This window comes from Equus asinus, chromosome 4 (genome assembly GCF_041296235.1).
Source record: "Equus asinus isolate D_3611 breed Donkey chromosome 4, EquAss-T2T_v2, whole genome shotgun sequence".
In the NCBI taxonomy this organism is placed as follows: Eukaryota; Metazoa; Chordata; class Mammalia; order Perissodactyla; family Equidae; genus Equus; species Equus asinus.
Genome location: NC_091793.1, coordinates 50311608 through 50332919, shown reverse-complemented (window position 1 = coordinate 50332919; position 21312 = coordinate 50311608). Strand labels below are relative to the sequence as shown.

The 21312-nt window shown below is 35.6% G+C and overlaps 1 protein-coding gene across 2 annotated transcripts in view; it reads left to right on the top strand.

Moving 5' to 3' along the window:
* Window positions 1–21312, top strand: part of PTPRQ (protein tyrosine phosphatase receptor type Q) — a 242907-nt gene that overhangs the window by 189476 nt on the left and 32119 nt on the right. Inside the window, exons 34-37 of one of the 2 annotated variants that reach the window (XM_044747332.2) lie at window positions 3096–3195; window positions 5657–5785; window positions 17871–17897; window positions 18546–18627. In XM_044747332.2, coding sequence (XP_044603267.2) covers window positions 3096–3195; window positions 5657–5785; window positions 17871–17897; window positions 18546–18627 — 338 coding nt within the window. The remainder of the gene's footprint in view (window positions 1–3095; window positions 3196–5656; window positions 5786–17870; window positions 17898–18545; window positions 18628–21312) is intronic. The other variant, XM_070507246.1, reaches the window with a different exon arrangement.

Here is a 21312-nt window from a genome sequence, read left to right as displayed (position 1 = left end):
TATCCATTACATATGTGTGTGTGTATTGTATATATATAAAATGTATATATATAGTGTGAAAAAAAAAGGTGATAACAGCTATGGAGATAAGAAAAAGTAGAACAGCTTGCAGAAGATGTAGAAGGGGGAGGCAGGAAGTGAGGGAGTTGTCATTTTCAATCAAATAGGTCATATCTTAGTCTGCTCAGGCTGCCATAACAAGATACTGTAGGCTGGGGGCCTTAAACAGCAGAAATTTTTCTTCTCACAGTACTGGAGGCTAGAAGTTGAAGAACAAGGTTTCAGTCAATTTAGGATCTGCCGAGGGCTCTCTTCCCGGCTTTCAGAGGGCTTCCTTCTTGCTGTGTCCTCATATGCCTTTCCTCAGCCTGTGTGAGTGGAAAGGAGCTAGCTTTTGAGGGTCTCTTCTTATAAGGATGTTAATTCTATCAGATTAGGACCCAGCCCTTATGATCTCATTTAATGTTAATTAACTCCTTACTCCAAACACAGCCACACTGGGAGTTAGAGCTTCAACATAGGAATTTTGGAATGATACATACCCTCAATCTGTTAGAGGTGGTCAGCATAGGCCTCGAAGGAGGTAATGAAATGGCACCTGTTGCAGGTAATGAAATGGCTACCCAGGCAGATATACAAAGGAAATACCTTTTACAGGCAGAGCAAGAAGCCAATGCAACAGCCCTGTGTCAAGAGTGACCTGGTGTGTTCCAGGAACAAGGATGTCAGGCTGGCTCCAGAGGAGTCAGCAAGGCAGAGACTGGGAGGGGGGCGGAGGGAGCCAAAGAGGTAACAGGAAACCAGAGGATTACGAAGACCAGATCTCATAGGCCATTGGAAGGATTTCAGCTTTTCTCTGTGAGAGATGAGAATTTTAAGCAGAGAGGTAATGTTTTAAAAGGATTACTCTTGCTGCTATGTTGAGAATAGATAGAAAGGGGATAAGGGTGGATACAGGGATTCCATTGGACCAGGTGTCCATACAATAATTCATGCAAAACAGAATAGTGGCCTGGATCAGCATGCTGGCAGCAGAGGTGTGAGAGGTGAACAGAGCAGACACTGAAGGTTTGAGTAGCATACTGAACCCCCAAATACCCACTAATTAAATTTTTAACATTTTGCCACATTTATTTATAAATTTGTTCTTTTATTTCTGAAGTATTTTAAAATAAATCACAGAAAGCATTATATTCCACCCCAGAATACTTTAGTTTCTTTCTCTAAGTACATTTTCATTATATTTTCACAGTTAATCAAAATTGATGATAAATTCTTGATATTATATAATACCACATACTATTTTAAAATCACCCTCTGTTTTTTTCTTTATAGTTTGTTTGACTCAGGATCCAAATAAGAGGTTCACACATCATCTTTGATTGTTATGTCTCTTAATCTCTTTTAATCTAGAAATACTCTTCTTCCTCTTCTTTGCCGAGGCCATAGACTCATTGATGCAACCGGATGAGGCATCCTGCAGAAGTCTCATATTCTGGATTTGTCTGATTGCTTTCTCTTAATGTGATTTTATTTCTTCCTCCTCGCCCTTCTTTCCTATAAATTACAACTAGAATCTAAAGGTTTTAATAGTCACAATCGACATTTTTGGCAGTGATACTTTATGGGTGCTGGGGCCTAGATTAAAGTACCTCGCATCAGGAGGTGTAAAATACCTGGTTGTCACATTTTCAGTGATGTTAAAATTATCAGTAAATTTCATGGTAGCAGCATGATCCTTCATTGGAAAGTTGTTTTTTCCCTTGGCATAACCAGCAAATAATCTGTGGGGTCATATTTTGGCATCCTGCAAATATCCAATTTCTGATCAACATGTCTCCTAATCATTAAAGACGCATTTATGAGGGGCTGGCCCCATGGCACAGTGGTTAAGTTTGGTGCACTCTGCTTTGGTGGCCTGGGCACAGACCTACACCACTCATCAGCCATGCTGTGGTGGCAACCCCACATATAAAGTGGAGGAGGATTGGAACAGATGTTGGCTCAGGGCTAATCTTCCTCAGCAACAACAATAACAATAAAAGACACATTTAGAATTGTTACCTGAACCAATTATTTCATTAAGAATGAAAAATTAATTTCTAATTTTATTACTCCTTCCACATTTATTAAACAGAATTCTTCCCTAATTAAGGGCTTAATCTCCTTAACTAGGACTATTTTTTTTAACCCATACCATGCAGTTCATATGAGAAACCCAGAAAAAAATGCTTAATTTTCTCCCTTTAATTACAAATTTTTAGAGTGAGGAAAGTTACAGTCTAGCCATAACCAATCTTTACAAATTAATGTTTTTGTTTATTTTTTATTTCTTTCATTGAATAGTGTTAAAACCCATGGATTATTATAATCAACTTTATTTCAATCAATTTCAGTTTTTATTCATTATTAAGTTTAAATTGTTCTCTCTTTGGCCAGTAGGAACCTCTTCAAGATGATCTGTTCTTTTCATACCATTAGACTTTGATAGCTTCTTAGCTTTTTTGCCCTATTGGATGTCTGAATTCCTTTTGTGCCCTACTCTCGCTTTGGAATTACTGTCTCTCCAAGTTTTCCTAGTTTCTGTTAGTGAAAAGTGTATATACTTTGAAATGAAGCCAACAGAATTTCCTTAAAGATTTTGGATGTGTTCTATGAGAGAAAGAGAGAGTCAAGTATGACTCCAAGGTTTTGGGCCTAAGCAACTGGAACAGTGATGTTGCCATGAACTAAGAGGTGGAAGGATGCAGTTGCAAGGAGGGAAGTAGAGGAGTTTATCTTTGGACATGTTGATTTTGAAATTTTAATTACAACTCTAGTAGGCAATTATGTAGTCGTCATCATGTGGGTGAAAATTAAAACCATGAGGCTGGATGGGCTCACCAAGGGAGTGAGTTTAGACAGAAAACAGAAGAGGAACAAGAACTCAGGCCCAAAGTTAGAAGATCTAGGAAAAGAAGAGGAACAAGAAAATTTGTACATTTTATTAGCATTCTTGAGAAATATGCCAAGAAAATATTTTTTCTGTGTTTTGAGACCCAAGATAGTATTCCATAATAATATTTAATCGTGATGTTATACTTCTTCCTCTTCAGGTGAAGGACTTTCAGAAAGAACTGTAGAGATTATTCTTTCAGTCACTTTGTGTATCCTTTCAATAATTCTTCTTGGAACAGCTATCTTTGCATTTGCAAGGTAAGATTTATTTGTACTTACACTCCTAGGATGCTTTATGGGCATTATTCAGTCACAGTCTAATCAGGAGACAGAAGCCACAACAGTTACTTGAATGGGAAACATTTAATAAGAAGAATTATTAACTAGAGAAATAATTAACCAATAAAGGGGGTAAAAGAGAACACTAAGGAGCCCAGAAGTAGCAAGTGCAACAAAGCAGCTGCTTACTCCAGGCTGAAGGAGAGAGTACAGTAAAGGAACTAAGAACTAGAAGAAGTCACACCCCCAAGGTTGACATGGAATGGCTACCATGAGCACATGCAGCCCATCACCTATCAGTTGGCAAAGAAATATGACAGAGGGAAGGGGCTGGAGCTGTTCAGTAGAAGCTACCCACTATTCCTGGAGGGTTGGCAGGCTGGAATTGGTCTATAAAGCAGCCCACTCTTGCTGGAGGTGTGGGTAGGCTGAAGTTACCTGGAGTCATTCACCCATGGGGAGACCATGCACTTAAGAAGCAGCTAGAGCTCATCCAGGTGGGCTGCTGGGCTTCCACAATGAATAATAATAATGCAGCACTGGAACACACAGGGAAGTGTCTCCCTGTCCCTATTGCCTTCCAGGGTCACTCTAGTGTCCTCTATTGATGAAATTGATGAAGGACAAATGTTATAGAGTGCAGCTACAGTATCACAAAGCAGGGCAAAGAAGGGTGGATTTAGAGCTGAGAGACAGGAAAGTGATAACACAAAAGCAGAAGGCACCAGGCTTTCTACATTGTTTTGTATAATTTATAACTCTGATAGGTTTAATTTAAATATTTCAATCAGGTCTAAATTTTAAAGTTTATACACTAGTGATAATTTTTACAGTAGGTCAGCACTCTAAAGATATCCAACTTCATTATATGGTGAGACCCTTTCACACGCTGACTTTACCAACATGTCTGTGCTACATTTTCCAAGCATCCTTTCAAAATCTCAGTATAGGCCTCTTAATTCACTTGTTGTTTACAGGACCTCGGGGGAAATCTTACTTATGATCCTAAACTCTAGTTTCATAAGGTATATTGCCCAGTTAAAGAGATCTTACATTTGTAAAAATAACCATTCCACTAATTTCCTAAGTAGCTCAATAGGCTCTGTTTTTATTTTATCTGAAGGATGTTGTTCTGTAACTTGTATGCAGTGCATGTCCTGTTTCATCTGGAATCTCTTAAATCATCATTTTGACGGATAGTTTGAAAGGCTCTTGAAAAAGATGTTTTTCTTATACCACATACTGTTCCCAGATACAGCCAGAAGATGGTGAGAGGTCATTATTCTAGGCACTTTTCAAGACATATTGTGTACCATATGGTCCTTGTGCCTCAGGGGCATGCATTGGCCCTATTCATATTGTTTCCCTGCTCTAAAAGCTTGCCTGACTTCTCATTTCCTTCAGGATGAACTCCTTATGTGGGCAGGAAATGGGCCCCTTGTATTCCCCACAACTTCCCTACAGACTTCTCTTCAGCCACATGGGTCTATTGTCACCTGAACAGTCCTTAGGCTTTCTACAACTCTGCTTTTGTTTCGTCAACCAGAAACATGCTTCCTCCTCCTCATTCTGGAACACTTCTTTACGGCCTTTAAATACTAATAGTTGTAATCACTTATATAACATTTTATAATGCATCAGTTACTGTCTTGTGAGCTGTCGTTTGAATCTTTTTTCTCTTTTTCTATGCTTTTTTTACATTTAGATCCTGCTTCTCAACTAAATTGTAATGTCCTTGAGGATAAGGACCATATTTTATAATTTCTATATCATCCTCAATAAAATAATGAATGTTTGAAAGGTGAAAAATAGAAGAGCTAAATATTGCTTTGTAATATACTATACTGTGTCATAGAGAAATAAGCATGTAAAGGGCTTAAAATGAGAAGACTTTTATGTGATTCTCAGATTCATGTGACTTTTATTTTTGAGCCTGTTTTCTGATTCTAAATAAAGATAATATACTTTACAATATTTTTAAAAAGTCAATGAGACAGTTCAAAATACATTTTTATGTATTTTCGTATATGTAGAAACAATCGTTGTCTTTTAGCATCAGTGTGATAACAATGAGTCATTTCCACTTTGGCATATTTCCTTCGTGACAAATCTATGAGACAACTAGAGAGAGGGGGGGAAAGTTCACAGCATCTGTCTCATTTGCTCTCTATATTAAATGTGCCAATGGCTCAGGCCTTCATCAGTCAATACTCATTAAAATTTGAAACTTCAACAAAACAACATGTTAAGAAATATACTATAGGTTCTATGGAATTAAAACAGGAAAAAGTTGAGTAGATATAAATTTGCAGCATATCCAGAGAAGTGATCCCAACAAAGAAATTATTTGACTGACATACTTACTTAAAAGGAAAACTGAACCTAAGTTCATATGCTTCCTAACATATTCCTTTCTTGGACTTTCTTACACTTATTTTAGAATTCGACAGAAGCAGAAAGAAGGTGGTACATACTCTCCTCGGGATGCAGAAATTATTGACACCAAATTCAAGCTGGATCAGCTCATCACAGTTGCAGACCTGGAACTGAAGGACGAGAGATTAACGCGGTGAGCACACTCCTCTGGGCGAACAGTGGTCCAGCGGGCCTGCAGCCATGACCCTATTCTGACCTACGCTTGTTGGAAGTGTTGGTGGGGCTCCTATTTACACAGGGCACAGAGATCTTCTTTCAAAGGGTGACCTCCATCTTCGACACACTTCTCACTGCTGTTTAGAGACTCACTTAATCTTCCTAATACTTTGGGTTCAATGTGAACCTCGGACTATAATGTTCAACCTAACCCTTTTTTTTCCTGGACCAATATTTTTACACGTTAAACCTTTATAACCATGTTTAATAGTTCACTTCATGTGATAAATTTTTTTTACATCAGATTTTCTGAAAGTTTCCACCTTTTTAATAACGAGTTTAAGTATATTTGTAACTACTCGATATTGTTCATATCATTTTTATAACGGCTTTCTCATAGCTCCTTATTTTAGCATAAGATTACATTAAAAGTCTAAATCATGTATTGACATCGTCATTTTTAAAAATTTCTCAGTATTTAAAAATTAAATACAAAGTAAAAATTTGCCTTCAGAAGGAAAAGTAAAAACGTGTACTAAACAGGTGTCATCAGTTTGTATTGGAAATAGTAAAGTACTTAATTTTAAAAAATAAGTAATTTTTAACCCTTTTAACATTGTTATAAATTATTCAAAATGTTGACTTCTATTTGAAAAACTTCTGGTTATTAAGATAACTCATCAAATTCTTAATAAAAACTATCATCAGGCTGTCTAGATTCTTATAAGATAGTTCAGATTCTTACAAGATCCAATGTTTTGTGATACTTATAATCACATAATTGTTACGAAGTACTTGCACAGCTCTGTTGAACTTTTAAAAAAGTATTATTAACTCTGAAAATATAGCATCAAAGGTCTTGAACTTAAAGAGGGATTAATCATTTACAGTTGTCATTTACCAAAATTCATCTTCACCTCATAGATTGTGAGAATATTTCTAACATGTCTAAAAATATCTAATACGTGCTATAAGGGAAGTGTCTTCCGATAAGCAGGGTCATTCCAGCTGCTACAAGTTGAAAATTATTTGATGTTATCACTAAATTGCACAGAAATTTGGGTTGTTGGATATGAAAACTTACTTCTTTATATTTAGATACTTATCTTTGTTCATATTTTAACACAGGCTGTTCCCATCCAAAATGGGATAAGTCCGAAGACTTATGTGTAAGATGGTTGTATATTACCCAGGACACAGTTTTCTACATAAGAAATGTTGTGCATCAAAGATCAATAGATTCCCAGGGTAACCCTCCCACTTTAAACGCATCATGGGAACTACTACCAGGCTATGTCTCAGTCCTGGAAGCGTCATGCTGCAGAGTAAAAGGAAGTTTCTCTTCCTTTCCTCCGTGGGCCAACTGGATTTCAGTAGGATTCTCCCAACATCCTTCTCAATTCTTTGTGCCCCTTCCACAAGCCTGGGTTCCCAGTGTCTTTCTCATACCCCCAAAGCATCCAAGGGATAAAACTTTAAAACTCTCCATTCAATTAATTTTAGGTGTTTGCACAATTTCGTTCAATCTGTTCATCCTAAAATGTAAACTTCTAAGCATCCAAACACTTTTCGAACATTTTTTAAAGAATCTTTATCCCCCAAAAGGCCTTAGTAAGCAGATCTTTAGGAGATATAACATAATAAAGTGAAAGCAGCCAGTCAGTATGGGAGAAAGTATTCTTATCAAGCAGGTTACCAGTCTAGGCAGGCTCTGGCGAGGGAAGATCCCTTAAGCTCTGTGTGTTTTCACAGCTTGTCCCTTCCTCCACTTCTGAACACAGCCATTATCAAAAAGTTCTAAGGTTTTTTTTTTTTAACAATGACTGTCATGGCAGCTAATGGAAAAGTTGGGCGAGGACTGTATAGATTGTTTATTATTGGGTATTTATAATTCAAGGACTGCCTTATTTAACCTTGACTCCTCATTATTTATTTTCCTACTTCCATGTTTATTTATTTCTACATCACTTTATCTGTAAAGGGATGTATAAGTGTCTTTCAAGTATATTTCAAGCAATTTTTATTTATTTTTGACATAGAAAATTATTATATATTACCACTAGTAATAGCAAAGTTGGAAATTTTACTTTCCGTTCTTTTTACTTTCTCATCTGTTTGTTATGATTCGAGTATTCGTAACTGTAAAACATTCTTGTGTATAATTCCAATGGCACATACTATATGCTTTGCTTGATTTATTACAGAAATTTATTAAAATGACCATCAAATGGTTTGAGCATTAACTCTTTTCATTACAGAGATCTATCTCTAGCTTTGCTATTTATTTAAGGCTTTTCATGTTAACGAATTCACTAATACGTTAGATAGTAAGACTAGAAAAAATAGTAACTAACGATCCATAGTTAACCATATGCACATATGTATTGGTGCTGTCCTTCAATGAAGCTCTAAAGCTCTTCACCTGTCTTTTAGGTGCTGGAAGATCTAAATCTATCCAAAACCATATAGGTCTGATGCGGTAGAGTCACAGAGACTGATGGTAGATCCTGGAAGTGAAGAATCAAGGAATTCGAGTTAGCTTCCAAATTGTTGAGTAACTTATGCCATACGTCTTTGTTGTTAGCAGGAAAGAACATAGACAATTTCCTTTAAGTCTACCCTGTTAACATGTGCTCCTTCTATCTGATGCTGAGGCATGTTCTTTTCCATTCAACCTGCCCACTTTCTTCATGCTAATTGGACTTGCAGTTTTCCTCAGTGCTCCATGTCTTCGTGTGTCCATAAGATGAATGATAGAAGACTATCTAAGCAATAATTAAAATATTAATTTTAGGGACTTAGCTAGTTCACAAAAAAAAGTCAGTATGATTCTTTGGTACTAACTTCTTTCAAGGATTTGGGATTTTATTGTTAAGAAATTATTTAACTATTTTATGTTATCTGCCTGTATGTTTATTTACATTTTAACGCTTATCTTAGAGCTTTTGTTTGTGCAAACTCTCATTATTTAATTATATTCTACCTTGTTTCACAAAAGATCTGTAGAAGAATTCTCTCACCTCATGCTTTTTCTTCTCAAAGGAGAAGGAAACTCAAATAAAGTCTTAGTATTCCATAACTCCTTGAGAATATTCAGGGATATGCCAAGAGGATGTTTTAAATTCTTATTTGTAATGATAATTATATCATTTTATTATGCAAATTTTATATTTGTTTAGACCATGTAAGCCGTATTTCTTAGGAAGGATATTTAATATTTTGAGCTCATCCATTCCACACTCACCAGGTTAGAAAATGACTCTTCGGTTTTATTGTTTGATAAACAAATGAATAGAACAACATTTTTTGATGAGTCCTTCAAAACACAGCCACATAGCCCACTGAAGTGAGAAAGGTTTCTAGGAGGAAATATTGTCAAGATCAGCCAATATTGTTCTTTAATGTGCTATTTTTTTCTAAAGCCTAATTTAACTGTAATAGACTACATTCTCAAGACACTTAATAACACTTAAAAATTAGGTAATTCAATAGAATTTTCACAAGTTAAAGATTCTATTTGCTAAAAAAGTTTACTTTTCACTGTCTCCTTTCCTCACTTTGTTTCCTATGGTGATTAAATCAGAAAAGAAATAGTAGTGTAACATTGATCAATGTTACTAATATTCTTACTTAACAGATACTCAGTTTCTTCTAGGCCTCAATTTTATTCCTCAAAATTTTGTGCATCATTCCATAGTAATTATCCTGTCTATTTTAGTGAGTGAATATAATGGTGTATTGTGTTAAGACTCAAGGCCCCAAATCAGTAATCATGACTGGAATTAAAATTCTCAACAAAATGAAGCAAATAATCAAATTGCTCATTTAAAAGCACCTTTTTTCCTTCAATAATTTTAGAAGTTTGCATGTTAAATTTTTGTTAAACATTTAGTTATTTCTTCAGGAATCTTACCACTTAAAAGAATCCGATGAATGTGCTTTGTAAACAGTAAATCAGACTACATCTGGTATTGTTATTATTGTTATTTATAAGATGCGTAAATTTAAAAATTACCCCAATCTACTTTCACATATAGGGTTTGCTAACATAATAGTTGTTAATGTTTATGAGTAATTGTTATGTGTTAAATTCTGTATGTAATGATCTCACTTAACTCATTTAATCCTTTGTTGTAGAGACTCTTATCCCTATCTTATAGGTGAAAAACAAAAGATACTTAGAGAGTTGAAGTAACTGTCCAAGGTCATACATCTAGTAAATACAAACCTTGATCCAAGCCCAGGTCTGTTTGATTCTGAGGGATCAAGATCCACCTATATTTGTGTATGTGTGTCTATATTTAATTCTGAAGCATACTAGATGAGATCCATATAAACTCTCTTAAGTAGATGAGGGCTCATGGTATCCTTCTTCAAGCAGCATTTCCTATGTAGAGAATGATTCTAAGGGAAATAAATACTTCTTTCGAGTTGTTTATTCTCTAGTGACATAGGGAAAAAGAGCGATGGCATCTTCATGCAGGTTCAAGCTTGCAGAACCTGGAGAATCTTTAGTATTATAACTCAGTGTGGCTTCAATAAGAATACATAATATTTGACTGATATATGAAACTCTGGGTAAAATCATTAGCCTTTTAATTGCCATCAGTTCTTTGACAGATTCTGGTCATTAATATTACTTCTGTCAAATTATTTTGCAAGCAATGGCAAAAATATGTGAATCCAGACAAAAAAATGTTTGACTAATATGTGAATTCAGGACAAGAAATGTCCTGAAGTAGAATGAAGCTTAAGATATTTAATGCTCATGGTTTTGCAGTAGCAAATCAAAAATAATGCAATGTGTTTGTATACTAAGGAAATAATGAATCTTTGCTTCCAGATACTCTTCATTTTTCTTTAGACGCAAGGAGATTTTTGTCATTCAGTAAGTCACTGTGGTGATGCAGAGCTCTGCTGTGATTGTTTTAATCTCATCAGGTGGTGTGCTCTATACTTTGAAATACATGAAATTGAGTGTTTTGTTCTTTAATGTGCTATTTTTTCTAAAGCAAAAAAAAAAAAAAACCGCTATGCTTTCTTCTTACAAAGTGTCCTCTCTAGTATTGCATGCTATTGATATGGTAAAGTTAACCTTATCAAAATGCACATTGACTCATAATGTGCATGTCCTGAGAATTTGCTGTGTTCTCATGTCTTGTTAGCTTTGACAGTAAAATAAGTTTTCACTTAGATTTCTTCACATGCTTCTTGTCCTATTATTACCATGATGTGAGCTGAGTTCTCCATCTGATGGGCGGAGTCTGGGTTCACATTCGCACAAGCTCAATTCAGCTACTGCAGGTGGTAATCTGTAAGGACCAAGATGATGACATTTCCTCTTCTCTGACTCTGGGGCATACAAAGAGTGGCGCATTTCATGGACTCTTTACTTCTGCCCTGACCAGGGGATAGCCAACTGTGCATGCTTTCAGGCACTCCTCTGATGCTCAGAAATGCCATTTCTATCCTAGCACAAAAATTGATTTATACATTCTAAGGGTAGAATAGCAAAATGTCAGCATTAGCAGGGACCCCAGGAATTGATTGAGTGCCCCAGAGATAATCAGTTTCTTCATGTAAAGGATGTGAATGGAGGCAGAGAATGAAAATGCATTTGATTTCAAAATCCCAAATCTACTAGTCTCCATGAGTCACAAGGCTGGATGGGGCCAAGGCCCCCAACATTCTCATTGACTATGAATAGTACTCAGCATGATTAAAACAGAGGAAGCCAGGCCTATTTCTACTGTAATCACATTTAGTATTTTTGAATCATAGCTAACCTTGCTTTACTTCATATTAACTAACTGCCAAGTTCCTACTGACAGAATTAAAATATTTTTATGAAAATACGTTTTCCTCAAAGGACCTGCTTGATCAGATTCAAACATTTGTCAAAGTAAGACACTGTTGAGCTAAAGATTTAAGTGATCACATCACACATAAAATATCCATTTCCAACCAGCACTCAAAGTTGACCTCTCAGCATTCCAGACTCACACGTGGTCTGGTTGAGCAGCTCTGCTGAATGTCTTTCTTCATCATCATTAAACAGAATCCTTTTACTTTTTTGCTTTATGCCATTAGTACCTCAGAGAAAAATGCTTCCATTTTTACAGAACCATCACTGTTTCTCCTCGGTTACCAAATTTCCTCTCCTAGAATCAGTGAGTAGTGTCCTGCTCAGCCAGAGCTTTACTTTGACAGAACTGAACTGAATAGTTTGGGTTAATGAGAACCTTTATAGAACACCTCTACATAAATCGTATTAAAGTAGATGTGGTCTTCTTCCAAATCTAGTTTTCCGGGATTGCCTTCTAACTGCTAACAGAGGAATGCCAGAGCTTACCTACCTCACTAGCTAAGAGCTCAGGCTGTCAGGACTTCTTTTTAGATGGTGTCATGTCATCTGTCTCTCTTCGATAAGTCCTCATTGAGAACCTTCGCCCACCTCTTCACACAGCTGTCAACAGTCTCTTCATCCTCTCTATCTACTGCTTCTGCCCTATTGCCCCTGAGGTGGCTAAGCTCATGCCCACGATTCTCACTTAGAATACATGGTTGACAAAATAAAACATCTGTCAACAATTTGTTTTCAAATATGCCAATGTGGAGAGGCTCAGCAATGAGGAAAATTCTACTCCTGGCACAGTGGGAATCTTATCTCAGCTCTTTGACATCAGCAAGAGCATTGCTTTCCCATATCTATCTAAGAGTCCATTTCACCTTGTTTGAGTAAAAGAGATAGCAGCTCGGCACCTATCACATGCCAGGCACTGTTCTAGGCATCGGAAATAGCGCAGTGATCAAAGAAGGGGCATTGCCTCCCAAGAGCTGCCCTTCAAATAGCTAAGCTCCTTGTCAACCTAAAATTTGTCCTCACAGATATGAGGGGACAGACTGAGAAAGGACCTAGCTGTCACTTACTAATGATTGTTTTTCTAATTAAGTAAGAAAAATACTACATTACTCACTTATTCAGGTGGTATGTTTACCTTACAAAGTGAAGTTTTAGAGACAGCTATATAGTAAGAGCCATTGGTTAGGATAATATTTTTAGCTTATATTGAGGACCACAGAAAAGTTGTGATTTGATAAAAGAATGAGGAAGGATCTGAAAGGATAATATCTTAAAGACTAGAACAAATAAAACAATAGAAAAGAACAAAAATTAAAATATCTTTGATAGCATTACAGTAAATGCTTTGGATAAATAATAGAATATCCTTGTAGAAGTAGATTAAATGTAGGAGTAAATAATGACTTGATGAAATACATAAACTAAAAACTCATACAATATTTTACAAAATTTGGAAAGATTAATACATTTTACTAGAAAGGTAGATTCATTACGAGTTTTTATTTGAATATGAGGTACATGTTAGTGTGTACAAATACGTATTTTTACATCAAGGCGATAGAATTTGAGGTTCTTTTCTTTTTAGCCTCCCTTAACTGGTTAAGTGGAAAACCCAAAGTTTCTCAATTTGTCCTATGCCACTGGTAATGCTCATTTAAGCTGCTCATCTATAGGCTATCATCTATGGCTCTCTACTTGGACTATATTTTAATTCCCTATAGATTTCAACTAATTGACCTTGAGGGAAAGCTGAGTCTCTGTGACAATATGGTCTTCAATCACCACTGCCAACATAAATAAATGGTTCCTCTCTGGATCTATCCAGAGTAATCTGAGTGGAATTTAAGTTTTTGATAGACTTTTAAAAAATGAGCCCAGACATGAAATAATACCCTTTTCAGCAAAAGGGCATTGGATTTAAGACAGCTAAGATTCGTGTAATAAAAAGTGTTTAGCCCTTTATATTGGAATGTGGTCGGTTATCTTATTGAAATCTGGACAATTCCCAAACTGATTTGATGGTAACCTTCACTGTTGTAGGTGAATAAAAATAAGAATACCACACTAGTCTAAAATGCTTTTCATTTAACAATTTTTAAAAGTTTTTTAAAATGTTGATAAAACATGTGAATCTCTTTAAGTGTCTCCACCAATCACTTGATTTGAAAATAGCATTCCTTCTGAAATAACATGGTGACTTTCAAGCACTAACTTCTGTGAGTTTTTTTAATGCTTATCTAACCAGTTGTTCCTAAAGAAATTTAATTACCTCTTCAGTCAATGCATCTCCCTCATATTATGTCCCATCTTCTTTTCTAATTCCCTGTATTAATTGTCCAAATTAATACTTTTTTCTATTTAAAAATAAAGCTTTAAAACCTCAAAGAAAAACAAAATTTTCTACACAGCCAATACTTAAGGGAAAAATACACCCTACAATATGAGGCTAAGAATCACGCAGTGATGTGGATACTACAGACAACAGCAAGAGAAAAAAATCTAATTTTTATTTGAAATAGGTGATTTATGCCAATTTTGGCATAAATGTAAGCTGTGTAGCTGGGTACCTCAAGATTTCAGTTCACACATAATTGTGACATAAGCTTAGAAAATTACATAAAAATTAGACTATACGAAGCCTTGTTTCTCACATTATGTAGATAACAAATGTGAAGAACAGATTACATGAAGTGATTGGGTTTAGATAAAGAGAGTGATACAAAAAAAAAAAAATAAAGCCAAAACAGACCCTACTTTTTTTAAAACTATTTTTTTATTACTTGAGTAGGCAAGAGCAATGTTAATGTTCGTATGTCTAATTTCCTAACAAAATATCCAGCACCTGTTAACTTCTATTATTAGGCCTTTGTTTAGACCTGTATACTGTTTGTTGATGCATCTATTGACCGTATTTGTCTAAAGCTTTGACTTTGGGCCCTCTGAGGATTCTCAATTGCTTAATATTTTAGTGGAAAATTCATTTAATGCAGATATTTTCATAATAATCAGAGCACTTATATTTGGCTTACTGTGTATCTTAGTCTAAATTCATCCATAATTGTATATTTAACAATGATTTATTCATTGCCTACTGTGAATAAAGCTATGAGGGACTTGCATTAAGTCAAGTGTTAATCCTGCCCCTGCCTTCAAGTATACGTGAACCTTAGTGCACCATATCCTTAATACATGTCCTTAAACAGCCATAAAACAAGATGGAAGGAGGTTTGTCCTTAGACATTTGGTTTCACAGAAGGAAGAAATTATTTTCTCTGTAATAGAACAGGGAAAGATCCATGGAGAAGTTTAACATTTGAATCAGCTGTTAAGGAAATCAGTATAATCTGGCTGTGGGGAAACACCTGAAATGGTACCAGCGGAGAGGCAAGGAGACCAAAAGACTATGTGGAGGGAGACAAGGGGTGTGGAAGGAGTTATAAGGAATCATGGCAGAAGTGTGAACGTGATTAGAAATACTTTCACATGATTATATGAAAACTGAGTTATGACAGTCCTTAGATTAGAGATTTATTTAAGATCTTGAAATGAGAACTTGAAAAACAGACCTGGATTTGATGTCTAGATATTTATGACGACTCTTTCTACAGGGACCCTGATTAGGAAGAATAAAATAGGAAACCTTGCTGCTTAATTTAGCACAATCTCTTCTAGCCATTTTTGAGTAAAATTAAGATAGAAAATTCTTTCAGAAACAAAAAGAAGATTTCTTCTTTATATTAGTGTCAATTGTTGAACATATGGGTAGGAGAAGCTTGAGTTATACAGAATAAACTAGAAAAAGTAATTACAATACTAATGGTAGTAACTAATGTTTATGGATTGCATACCAAAGCAAGGGACTTTTCTAAGCATTTTACACATGAGCTTGATTTACATATTTTTATCCTATTTTCCAAGTTAGAAAACTGAGGCACAGAAAGATTAAGTAACTTGCTCACGACAATGTAGCCGGTAATTGTTGGAGCAGACATTTGAAGTCATTAAGGACATCATATTTTATAACAAGGAAAGAATTCACAAATATCTACCCACGTCCAAGAGCTAGCCAGTTATGGTTTAAAATTAGTATCTTTAGAGGGATCTTTCAAATGCAAAATAAGAATAATAAAAGCAACTTTCTGTCATTTTTGGCTGAAAAGAAATTGACATAGAAAAAAATTTATTATTTGAATTCATTATAATTTCTAAATGAGACTAGACATCATTAATGAAAAAAGAGCAAGGATGTGAATAATAATATGGTGCTTTAGTTATTTCTTGCTCATTTATATTTTAATGTGATTATTCATGGTTAATGAATCTTGGGGATTTCGTAAATGTGCACTGTTTCTTCAAGTGACCTATTGATGGCTGCTCAGAAACTAGCTCTATTTTAGGTTCTAAATAGCCCAGTAAAAATATTTTGCCAGTACAGCCTCAAATAATTTTGGATCCTCTGGGAAAATAGGGATTCTCCCCATTACAGGATGGCCGTCTGACTGTCCTTGAATAGGTGGCCCAGGAGCTTGTCATTAAATCAGATGCAGTGGGTTCGAATTTTACCAATCAAACACTGAAAAACGTTCCTTGTTTTTGTGAAAGTGAGCTCCACGCAACTCAAGAATTTCCATTTCCCTCTGGTAGCAGGGACCTGCTAATTGACCTTGCTAATTCAAGTATCTCATTCATTTCTACCTTAAACTCAGTTAATTAGGATTTGCCCAATCTAACCCCCTTTCCTTTCCTATTTCTAGGGAACATCATGGCATAGGAGCAATGGGGCATCAGGCATCTAAAGAAGCTTGGCTAGCGAGGGTCTAGCCCATGGTTGTCTTTTTTCTTACCGGTCTTTGCTGAGGGGTAATTATTTCCAACAGGATGGATTGATTCCTCAGTCCCCACTGCATCTATTGCTATGTCAGAAGTATTTCCAGGACCTCCAAATCCACCACTCTGTCTTCCTGTCCCTAAGTCAAGGATTCTTCTGATTCAATAGCCCATTTAGCCATCTCAATATCCATCTAATTAGAGTCAGGATTTCTCTGTTGCCTTCTTTGAATCTCTCTAGGGGATTGTGGGAAGCCCCTGAATTCATCCACCGAGAATTTGCTCAGACATTGTTGTTTTATCTCTGTGATGCCATGTCTGATAATGGGATGCTCCACATGGTTATACCCTGAGAAGCTGGGAGATAACTCCTTCTGCTTGGGAACACCTATAGCATTAACCAAGAATTCTATCATTCTTCTTGGTAATACTTGCTCCAGTACCCCCATATCTTTCCCCAATTCCTGGGTTAAATGCAACATACTTCTTTTTGACTCAGGCTTTCTTCACTGAACTCACCCCTTTGTGGGCATTTTCATAATATTCATTATGCCACATTTTTCAATCTAATTATCTTTTTTCATTCATCCTTCACTTCAAAAACCACATCTTCTTATATGTGGTTATATATCACTTAAGGAATACAGTAAAATCACCCCTCATAATACTGAAAATTTAAAACTTTTAAAAGTTGCATTCTTCCATTTTATTTCCTTATACGTTTTGCCTTTTGTGTTTTTGCGGTGCTAATTTGTTGTGCATGACAAATGTGTTATTAAAGATGTGCCTATCGCTCAATTTTGTGTGTTGCATAGTCTATTTCACTGTTAAAAATTACTTCAGTTTTTTTCAGAGTACAAATTATTTGACCAATGAACTGTCACAAAAGATATGTGTAAAGTAACTGAAATGATTGTGATTTTGTAGTGGTTATATATTCATCAAAACTCACTCATGAAACAAGACTTTGGCAACATGATGTTATTTTTCAGATCCATTCTCCCTGCTTCAGCACTCTCTCTGGACAAAGAAAATATTTTTTAAAATGCACATTAACTCTCTTAGACCACTAAGTGCTATGCAATATATAAAAAAGTGACCTGTTTTTAATATACTGCCTTGAATGCCTAACAACATAAAAGAGTACCTCCTTAACTTGAGAGAGAAGCTAAATTATTATTCGGTCATATTTGGGTCTAAATAATATTCTTTTACAAAATGACATAGAATTTAAAATCATGATCACGTTAGCTAAAAGCATAACACATTATGCATTACTGATTTATTATATTTTTCTGATTTTAATCTAGAACTCTTTCAGAAAGAGCCATACCCTCAACTTATAATGCATTTAACACAATCTCTGTTGCAGGTTACTTAGTTATAGAAAATCCATCAAGTAAGTTCGTTAAATATCTTTTCTTCTTTTCGAATGTCAACTTTAGACTCACTGATTCGATGAATCTTAATGTGTGGTTCCTTTTTTGTATGTTTGTTAAAAAACCTCCAAGCTGGATATAAATCATAAAAGCATGACTAATTGCATGGTAACTGGAGAAATGCTTTCTCTCTCTCTGGGGCGAAGCCTGCATGTCTGTATTTTAGCTTGGGAAGTAATACAGGGATATTTAAACTCCTTGGGGTTTAAAAACCATGTCATTATGAGAATGAGGTCACTGCAATATTTTATATCTTCTAAAACCTTGTAATGTATAAAATGTTTTCTGTATGACAAAGAGGTATTATGTGCCTTAGGATCCAATGATAACTTTATGCCCTTACATTTACTTAAAAAACTTTCTTCATTAACATGTTAAATCATTCATTTAAAGTGACTTACAAATTGAAGGATTGAACCATGAATACAAAGAAAGTGAACTTTAAAGGGAAAAGTTAATTCTGTCAATATGACAGAGTGACTTTCAAGGGCTGTGTGGTTTATGAGCTTTGAAATGTCCGTTGTTCTTTAACTTGTTAGCCGTGCCCATGACAAAGCGAAAGCACGCAATCTAACATGATTCCATTTTATACTTTTCTTTGCTTGGAGGCCGATAAGCAAGAAATCTTTCCTGCAACATGTTGAAGAGCTTTGCACAAACAACAACCTAAAGTTTCAAGAAGAATTTTCGGTATGTTACTAGCAGTTGTCACAACATTGCCAGACCTCCAGTCGTTTCATGTGTCACGTTTCATGTCCATTTTAAGCATGCAAGGCCATGAAGGACCCTGGCCTTGATAATCAATACCCAATTACCAGGTTGATTGTTTGGATAGTAATGTTACCCCGGCAGCCTCTGCTGCAACCTGAACAGAAGTATTCACCTGCTGTGTCAGGAAAAGACGCACTTCTTCAGACGGCCCCAGCAACGGCATCCTGGCCCCGTTTCTTCTCTGCTCTCTCATCCACATGTGGATGCGAGTCTAGAATGGTGTATTCCTTAGACTTTTGCTTGTGCACGAGGTTTAGGTTATACTATAAATATAGTTTTATATTTAAATAATTATTTTATATTTAAACACTAAATAATTCCAATTTGTATTTGCCTGCTTTCTTCATGCTAGTGGAATAGATGAGAACAGAACCTAATGTTTCCAGAAACTATAAAAATAATGTTATTTCTAGAAATGTACCAAAATAAAAAACACGTAAGTAATCTACGTGTTTTACAAGGCCTATTTTTAAGTTATTATGGAATAAATGCCATTTCACATTATGGAGAATATGTAAAGTTAAGAACTTGTCACCTAAAAACTGTTTAAAAGTTAGGAAGAACTTTGTTGCATTTAGCATTTTACGTATCTACAAAATTGAAATTATTTTAGAACATAGGATTGATATCAGATCTGCAAGATATTTTAAGAATTATAAGCATCTTGCCTAACTTAGATGATTATTTTGTATTATAAATATAAAACAGATTTCTAAATGTCATCAAAACTTTCTTTTTCTTCATGAAATTCTTAGTGTGTGAACTTATGAAACAAAGATTCAAACAATTGTCCTGAATAATTCAGGATTATAATATTTCAGTCTCTCAGGGAATAATAACAAAAATGTGAGAAGATTAATAGTATTTCCTACAGCTTTCTGGTTATGCTTCTTAAGTAATATTGGTCTGGATTTAACAAAATCATTGGTGCCATTAAACTCTTCTTAGCATTTACACAGCGAGAACTCTCAATTTTTCAGGAGCAAAAGTATAATTTCACTAGGCTAGGAGCGAATATAATTACATTATGCATGACTGAGTAGATAAAAAGTTTTATTAGCAATAACATTTTCACATATATTGAGAAACTTTCTAGTTTAACTTTTTTGGAGATCATGGTTTTAAGAACTTGAATTTTTTAATATAAATGTATAGGTTGTGTGTATATTTTATATAAATGTATCTATATATGTAAGGAACTTGGTTTTTTAAAAATAATCATTTTTTATCCTAATTCTGTACTAAGATTTTTAGGGCAAAATTATGTTTCAATAAACAAATGCATATTTTGATGCATATATTTTATAAACCTTATAACTCAGGTCATATTCACTTATACTTTAAATATTTATAAGCTCCCACTATGTGATTTGTTGTTAGGGCCATCAATTGGTTCTGACTCCTAGCGCCCCTGTGGACAGCAGAGTGGAAGTGGGCCCGGTCTTTTTTCGCTATCCTCTCACTTCCAGCACTAGATCAGACAATGCTCTGCTGCCATTCATAGGGTTTTCATGGCCAATTTTTCCGGAAGTGAATGGTCAAGTCCTTCTTCCTAGTCTGTCTTAGTCTGGAAGCTCTGCTGAAACCTCTCCACCATGGGTGACCCTGCTGGTATTTGAAATCCCAGTGGCATAGCTTTCAGCATCACAGTGACATGCAGCCACCACAGTATGACAACCGACAGACGGGTGGTATGGTTCCCTGACTGGGAAACGAACCTGATCTGTGGCGGTGAGAGCACCAAATCTTAACCACTAGACTACCTGGTCTAGACCACTATGTTGGCATTATATTTGGCACACTGATATATATTAATTCAACACTTAATACCTAAATGACCTTGGGCAAATCACTTAAACTCTCTATGCCTCAGTGTCCTCAGTTGTAAAATGACAATATCTACCTCATTGAGTTGTGAATACTAAAACGATTGAATATGTGTGATACTAAGAATTGGCTATTATGATGATGATTCGTTCCCTAAAGAAGCTCATATTATGATAAGAACTGCAGCCATGTATAAACAAATTACAAATACAATTTATCATGGTAGAGACATGCATCAACTCTGTTTGGATGGCGGTCAGAAAAGACTTCACAAAACGGTGAGCTTTGAGAAGAACTATGGGATGAGAAGAAGCCCAATGAATAGATAAAGGGGAATAAGTATTCCAGAAAGAGGGAATGAATGTGAAAGCATAAGGATGCAAAATAGTCCAAGTCATCTGTGATCCACTGAAGGGAGGAAACAGGAGGAGAGACAGCTGAGTAGGGAGGATGGTTGAGGCCCTGCGTGCCCTGATAAGAAGAAGGCTGCCGAATGTAACATTACTACCTAAACAATCCACCTGGTAATTGGGTATTGATTATCGAGGCCAGAGTCATTTAAATCTACAAATGGAAACTTCTATGCAAAATACTTACAGAACATAAGTATCACTTTTTAGATGATTTCCAGTTCATCTTTCTTTCTCCCCTTATCTATTTCTTTGTCTCTTACAAGCATGCTGACATGTACTCTCACAACCTTGACACAAGGAAGCTGTTCTAGGATTCCTCATTTGGTTAAAATATTTTTTCCTAACTATTTAGAATTTCTAAGCA